Source organism: Glandiceps talaboti, chromosome 9 (assembly GCF_964340395.1).
Source record: "Glandiceps talaboti chromosome 9, keGlaTala1.1, whole genome shotgun sequence".
Lineage (NCBI taxonomy): Eukaryota > Metazoa > Hemichordata > Enteropneusta > Spengelidae > Glandiceps > Glandiceps talaboti.
The window spans coordinates 4,942,084-4,950,827 of record NC_135557.1 but is presented as its reverse complement, the minus strand read 5'-3'; the positions used below and the strand labels follow the sequence as shown (position 1 = coordinate 4,950,827).

The following is an 8,744-nucleotide window of genomic DNA, read 5'->3' as shown; positions in this document are numbered from 1 at the left end:
TATGTTTGTTTGTTTGTATGTATGTATGTATGTATGTATGTTTGTTTGTTTGTTTATTTGCTTGCTTGTCTGTCTGTCTGTCTGTCTGTCTGTCTGTCTGTCTGTCTGTCTCTGTGGGTTTGTGTGTGTGTGTTTGTGTGTTTGCTTGTTTGTTTGTTTGTCTGTGTCCACCTGTGTCTGTGAACACGGTATCTTTCAAAAGTTACTGTTTCAAACTTCAACCACATCTTCTTTTTTCTTTGGGAAACCCCCCCCCCCCCGAATTGTCTCGCTGTGATACTTGAACTCATGGATATGTGCCTTACATAGAATGGTTTGCATGAAAATCTAACTAGCAACATGTAGTCAACTACTGAAAATGACTTTAATTTGATATAATTCTATCTGTTTTAGAAAATATCAATATCTAATTTGTTATTAAAGAGCTCGCTTCATATTATACTGGAATAAACATTGTTGAAATCACCATAGGCTTGACGATGTTTATAATTATTTACAGGTAACATTTCGGAACAGCGCCCTCTGATGCTCAAATCATAAAGATTTGTCTGCACTACGTACACACTATTGGTATTGTTTATGTGGAATTTAAATTAACATTAGCATTTGTTACTGATTTCGATTCAGTATTCATTCAAACCAATCATTCATAATTGTTATTTTACTTTGAAAGTGAAAAGTTATCAATATCGCCAAGTTTATAATACTGTTACAAAATAAATAATTATATCATTCATAGACTGTACTGTAAGATACGTCATCTTTTTTTGTGTGTAAGCTTAACCACGATGAGTGCTGGCTGAGTGTGACACGAATGTCTGTATCTTACACAGACTATTATAATTGAACAGAATGTGGGTCACAGCACGTACGACTTATATCGATGCATAACGTTTTAGGAATAAATGGTGGCTATTTACGAACGTTTTTACCTTGGCAAACGCCATTTTAAATGGTGCATTTTACTTCTCAATCTAAGGGACCGGTCAGTTTCTTCGGCCTGGGGGCAGTAGGGGGGTCATGTTGTTTTCAAAATTGTGGATGGAAGAAAAAAATCTTTTTTCTACAATGGCATATAGCCTTGTCTGAAATGTGGTACATGTAAATATTTGTTTTTTCTCCCTGTTTCTTACATGAATTCTTTAATATTACTTATTAGTTCAAGCATAACTATAAATATACATATACATGTATTACCTAGCTACCATACTAGTTACAGAACATGTCATGTAAATGCTTGGCTGTTTCACAATCAGTGCTTCACTTATATTGCACTTTGGGGCAAAAGTGAACTTGAAGGTTTGGTAATGGTAATCTTCATAGATAGTTTATAAAAAAGGTTAATCTGAAATGTTCCCTACTCGTCACTATGAACTTGTCAGAAGGGATTAATACACTTTCTATTTTGGACACTACATGTTATTGACACTACAATCACCACATCTCATCAGATTCCAGTTGCTATTATACACTAGGTATGACCACCTAAAGTTCTCTAACATACCGGTGACTTTACTATACATGCAATATTAATGCCACTATACCAATGTTACGGGGCCATTTTTATGTGACATGGGAAACTCATTTAAAACTTACATTTACGTTAACTATTCGAAGCTTGGAAATATTACCTCAAAGGCTATGAATAACCTAAACATTGCTTTAATAGAAGCCAAAAACTGCAGATCTGCCAGGGGGGAAATCCCCAAGGACTCCCTCACCCCCAGAGGTCACTCATGCATTCAACCAACAATCAGATGCACCAACAACCTTTGGGGTTAGCCACGTGACTCGCGACGGTTACATGAATATTTAAATTGGATATTCAAATAGGTAGTCCGCGTGTTTTAAACGTTTGCAACCAGCTTTAAAAATGACAAGATTCCACAGAGTAACAACTCAGAAATCGTCGGGATTTCAGCCTTTCTGTTCATTTTGATGTCAATTTCGCCTGGTAAAAATTTGAGTTCTAAGCATATTTGTTCTAGCAAGGTGGATTTTTGACTGATCTGAAGTCAAGTTATGGCATTTTTTACAGGATATGAAAATTATAAAAGTACTCGCTTTTGGGTATGGCTGTTGATCAGTCTCTACCCTTTTGGGTTATTTCCAGATGTGACCATTGCGCGGGGGGGGGGGGGGTAGTGTTTGTTTGTTCGTTGGTTTGTTGTCGTTTACTCATGTATGTATCTACTCATTTGTCGGTTTATTTTGTTTGTTTGTTTGTTTGTTTTTGTTTGTTTGTTTATTTGTTTGTTTGTCTATTTGTTTGTTTTTTGTTTGTTTGTTTGTTTTTGTTTGTTTGTTTGTTTGTCTGTTTACTTGTTTATTTGTTTTTATTTGTTTACTTGTTTGTTTATTTATTCGTTTGTTTACTTGTTTGTTTGTTTGTTTGTTTGTTTGTATTTGCAAACAAAACTAACTGAGCCTGAGCTCCCTGTGACTAGTCTACAAGAAATACCCACATGGTCGAGATTTCAAGATGGCTGCCAACTTTGTAGAGTAAGTGAGAGTTGGAATACAGTACTACTACTAGAACACGTTGAACCTGACAAATTCCAGATGTTATTATGGTAGAACAACCAGGATGTGGCGGAGAGAGCCTCTGAGGTACGTCTGTTTTGGTGAAGTCATTATTATTGGTGTCCGTATCATCAACTGTCCACAGGGGACCCAGGAACCGTGTGACAAACAAAATAAAACAAACAAATAAATAAATAAACTATAAAATAACTGACAAATGAACAAGCAAACGAACGACAAGTATAGGGACAAATAAAATAATTAAATAAACCAGCAAATAAACAGATACTCATGGAGGTATACTAGATATATTTTTTGTACCCATCACTATGTACAAAAACTTATCTAGTATACCCCCACGTGTATCTGTTTATTTGCTGGTTTATTTAATTATTTTATTTGTCCCTTTACTTGTCGTTCGTTCGTTTGCTTGTTCATTTGTCATTTATTTGATAGTTCATTTATTTATTTATTTGTTTGTTTGTTTTGTTTTGTTTGTCACATGGTTCCTGGGTCCCCTGTGAACTGTCCAGTGACTAAAAACATTAATATTGTGTTGTAATTGAGTTGATGTGTATCCAGTACTATTAGAAGAGTTCAGTACAGCTCAACTGTTGTGTGTGTCATTTGTGTTGAAGGCCAGAAAGTGAATGTCGGAACTATCGTCTAACCGTTGAACCTGACAACTTCCGGACATTTAGTGGCAATAACGGACTAGCAATTGTGCAGTACTAGTGACGTGAAATGGTATGAACGAAGACACTACGAAACTGGTATCCTTGTTGTTTTAAGGTGTTTTGTTAGAACCATGCCGTCTCATGTTTACATACCTGTATTGTGTTTCCGTTATTCCGGATATATAAAAGTAGTTGTATTATTCTTTTCAAAGTTATTAATTTAATTATTAGCATGTTAATATTAGGAGTGTACTTATTTAGTAGCTTGTAGTTTGTTTTTGGGGGGAACAGCTCATTCTGATTTGTAATTCAGAGTATATTTTGTTTCTACTTTATTTAAGAGATTATTGAATAAGTATAGTTAACTTGATTCTCAATTAATTAAGATATTTTCCTTTAGCGAGTTAACTTCTTATTATCGAATGCTTATTTCGTTTTTCTAACATTTAAATCCAGCGAAACAATTTTGTACATTGCGAAATTAATTGAAACTAATTGAATTGATTGGAAAACTTCATATGGGAATATTGATGACCTCAACTCTGAATTCATTGTATAGTGTCTAACTTATTTAATCTTGGGAAACCAAGTTGTCTACTGGTATATTAATTACAGATAATTGATTAAGTTGAAATACTGTTTGATATTGATCAACTTTATTTTTAATTAAGTTTAAGATATATAGAGATTACATTAATTAAGTATAAATTCATTGTAATATTGTTGTGGCATTGCAATTAATTTACTCGACAATTAATTTATTGAACCTGTAAGATTATATTGCATGGATTGTATATTGGATAATTAACTTATTCCATTATTAATTATCCCACTTGTAAGATATTCACTGTCGATATTGATGTATGTAAGTATATTTATTTTGGTTGTAATAATAATGTATACAAGTGTGGAAACTCCAAAATAATTGTGTGGCGAGTGTTTCATTCTCAATGTATACCCCAAACAGAGAACTTGTATCCAAAGTGACACCAACGATAGTACCTCAGGCCAGGAGAAATTACTTTATTCAATCCAAGTACTCGTGTTTATTGTAATTGGACGAGAAACCGGTTACATATGTTTACAATTTTATTGCTAGTGAATGTTTGGGTCTGTAATTTTAAGCTATTAACCACAATTAATCTCTGAAAAAGTACATGTAATTGTAAAATCTCTAGAATACCGTCTATAGCTTGATTATCATGTAACTACCGCAGTTAACATTATTGATATATTTAGAGTAATATATTACTCACCTGGCCTTTTGTTTTAAATTTGACCAAGTTAAGTATACCTTCACTTCCATTGCCATTCAATTTTGCTTTAACCAACTTAGTTTCCAGCTCTTCATATTGTGGTAACTTGTACATCTGTGGTATATGTAGGAGAACGACTTCTGCAACTTTCAAATGTCATTGTCACACTGCTCAATGACTTGCTTGCAGCATCTTGATTTGTGATTTATCCAGACTCAGTATTTGGACTTTTGATGGCAGCAGGATTGATGAGGGAGGGAAAACTGGCTATCAAACAATAATCATGATCAAGTGCAATTGGTTTGTGTTTGCAAATTTCTCTTGTGACGACTCTTGAAGTGGGGGGGGGGGGTCATTTTCGAAAACTACAAGATAAGTATCCACTTGTCTAAACAACTGTGAATTGTCAACATTTTTTTGCTGCTGGTGGGGAATACCTCCATTGTACTCCCATGGCTGCATTTTTCTCAAATAAGAAATTCAACATTTAGTATTTGGGTATGAATTGTTACTTGATACCCTGAGGCATAATATAAAAGTTCTAGAGATTCTACATAAACATGTACAAAGAAAACAAATACTGTACCAAAAGTAATATATTGTCTTAAACTTAACAGTTTGCCAGGTTTCAGCAGGTATTAGCTGCAAAAGAATCCTGTTTCTCTACTCCTGACCATTATATTGTGTACAGTGTTTCAATGTATGGACAACATGGTGTATTCCTATCAAGAGCACACATACACAAGAAGTTGGTCAAAAGACAATACCTGTGTGTACATGACAAGCCACCCATTCAACAATCTTACTTGTTCGATTTAGGTAGCTGGTATAGGAAAATGAACTTCCATCTCTATCCCTTGTTAAAGGTATACTTGGGAATGAAGGGAGTTTTGTTACTACACAAGAAAGTCAATTAAAAAATACATACAAAGTACTAAGTCAATGTAAGTTTGGTGAACTGTTAGCCTCCTGGCCTCACGGCGAAAGTTAAAGAAGAGCTACTGCCCTACCCATTCATACATGTATTCACATGCCACATGGAAATTTCCTGCTAATGAGATATGATGTCATTTGGTAAGCTATGGCGATTACATGATAAACAATGCCACCACTAACACAGAATGTAAAGGTTGTAAGAATCATAGACAGTGGAGAAGGAAGACTGTTTATGTATTGTACAATATAAAATAAATTATGCATGTGTAGTCTAGCCACCCTGGGTCATCTGCACACAAGTCATACATTTATCCATGAATCTTAGTGGCGAGTCACATGTTCGGAGAGACAGTCAGTATTGATCATGCGACTAAACTAGTAACAATTTAAATAATAGCTCTGGTTTACGAGAATGCAATTGTCCAATTTCTTCATTTACTTTAACAATACTTGACGACTGCTTCCCGAATATAAAGTAACATTAAAATCAATAACCTGTACTGTTGACTGCAAAATGGTGTGAAAAGAAGTGTATCAATGCTGTGCACTACCTACAAGTTAATGTTATAAAAGGGTCTTTCTTTACACACATCACGAAGTAACGAGTGTGATTTAAGTTTGTTAAAATGTCTGACCCTATGTTGAGTTGTCATGACCTTTGCACGAAATCTTTGCACCTAGCACGTAATTTTATAAGCTGTTTATAGCTATGTTTAATCTTGCCAGCTTCAGTTTTAAGGACTACCACTATAAACTTCATAAAACGACACACATAAACATTGCTCTGTATTTATCCTAACCTACTTCAACATTTTATGAGCGTTACTTTGGGCGACGTGTAAACATAATAAACCGTGAAGGAACCAAAATTGGAAAAATAAGTCCGAGTAGGAATTACATCTCCCTCCTGATTACCTAAAGGTTTACTAACTCTCTTTTGGTCTGGAAACGTCTGCTTTTATCTCACTCTTTATGTAACACTGTACCCGAGTCAAACAGACAATAATAATTCAGGTAGTAAACATTCAGCCAGCCAGCCAGCTTCATTTCGTCAATTGTATGGTCTGGACTGTACTGTACGTACGTACGTATGTATGTATGTATGTATGTATGTATGTATGTATGTATGTATGTATGTATGTATGTAGACAGAAATGCATATGGAACTTGTAAGTCAGTCCGTATAAATACATGTAAAATCCGACGTTTCGAATAAAAATTCTTTTTCAAGGTAATATCGGCGAGCTTCAGACATGTTAGGTAAACACCTGAACACATCTGAATGTTATGGAACAGAACAACAACCGCGCGTGATTAACTGTTATAGTGTGAAAGTTCTAATATTCGGACGCACCAAATAGAGCCCAATAGAACACGCCTGAAATTAAAAAAAACCCTGATCAGACTGGGAGTGACGAGAATAATCTATTAATTCCAAATAATTATGCATGCTTGCATATATGTATGTATGTATGTATGTATGTATGTATGTATGTATGTATGTATGTATGTATATGTATGTATGTATGTATGTATGTATGTATGTATGTATGTGTGCATGCATATATGTATGTATGTATGTATATATGTATGTATGTATGTATGTATGTATGTATGTATGTATGTATGTATGTATGTATGTATGTATATATGTATGTATGTATGTATGTATGTATATATGTATGTATGTATGTATGTATGTATGTATGTATGTGTGCATGCATATATGTATGTATGTATGTATATATGTATGTATGTATGTATGTATGTATGTATGTATGTATGTATGTATGTATGTATGTATATATGTATGTATGTATGTATATATGTATGTATGTATGTATGTATGTATGTATGTATGTATGTGTGCATGCATATATGTATGTATGTATGTATATATGTATGTATGTATGTATGTATATATGTATGTATGTATGTATGTATGTATGTATGTATGTATGTATGTTCAATTCAATTAGTAGTGTGGGGTAGCGTGCACAAGGTCGATGTGCACCTCGCTCCAGCAAAAACCTCAAATTTTCCATTATCAACAAACGCTTTCTACAATTGCAACCATTTGAAAACAATTATGAAGTGTCAGGATTGTGGTAACTCGAGAGCTAAGCTGTCCCAGGGCGACCTGCATCTCTGCAAGTCGTGTAAACTTCATCGCTTTCCAACAACAAGTTCAAGTGCAGTCAAGATGGCCGATGCTACTACTGACAATGACAATCACGTGCCTGAGAAATCACAACTTGACACTATACAGGCGACATTGCTTACGCTCACCGCTAAAGTCGACAAGCTTACTGCAATGGAAAACAACATACGTGAACTCCAGAAGTCCATTACCTATGTGAGTAACTCTTTTGATGACTTCGCAAAGCAACTGCAAAGTCTACGAAATGAAAACAAAGATTTGAAAGACAAACTAGCTAACACAACAAAGGAAGTCAACGAACTACATCAATACACCAGAAGAAACACCTTAGAAATATCAGGTATACCTGAGGATGGAAATGAAGACACAGATAATATCGTGGTTAAAGTAGCTGAGATCGTCGGTGTCAATGTTTCGCCTGATGATATTGATATATCACATCGTCTTCCTCAAAGACCTAGCCGGCAAAGTAATGGCCAGCGTAAACCAGCCACAATCATCGTCAAGTTCGTTCGTCGTTCCCTCCGAAATAAGCTGTATTCATCAAGAAAAAACCTTAAAGGCAAGACTACCCGTAACATTGGCGTCACAAGCAACAATCGTATTTACATCAACGAGAACTTAACACCAACTAATAAGCAACTCTTCTTCCAGGTAAATCAGCTACGCAACGAAAAACACTGGAAATTCATTTGGACGCACAATGGCAAAATCTACGTGCGGAAAAATGTCGGCGACCCAGCAATCATCGTAGCAACTATAAGAGATCTCGATCGTATCGTCTAACTAAATATACTCGTATTACATGTATTTCTTTATTGAATACAATATCATCAGACTTGTCTCATTGAAGATATTCAAAGTAGTGGGTAACTATTTTTCGATTACTTATTCTCTAAGTATGTCAGCCATTTCATGATGAACGAAGAACTCATAGTTAAATACAGCTGCAAGTCTTGCACAGTCAACCAGTTCAATTCTGATAGAAATCTTTTACACAGTTCATGTTCTTTCCTACATTGCAATGTCAGATCCCTTACAAAAAACTTCGATAGCTTTGTTAACTTTTTAAGCATGTTAGATCAAAATTTTCCTTTTATAGCTCTAACGGAAACATGGTTACATCCCGATTCAAATTGCTGTCTTTATGATTTGCCTTCCTATACTTTCGTTACTTGTAATCGTGAAGCC

At 34.9% G+C, this 8,744-nt stretch overlaps 1 protein-coding gene across 1 annotated transcript; it reads left to right on the top strand.

Moving 5' to 3' along the window:
• The first annotated feature begins 7,481 nt into the window (after positions 1 to 7,481).
• Positions 7,482 to 8,339, top strand: LOC144440450 (uncharacterized). Its single transcript, XM_078129820.1, has one exon. It carries the CDS (start codon positions 7,482 to 7,484, stop codon positions 8,337 to 8,339), a length of 858 nt encoding a protein of 285 aa, XP_077985946.1.
• Positions 8,340 to 8,744: the final 405 nt, after the last annotated feature.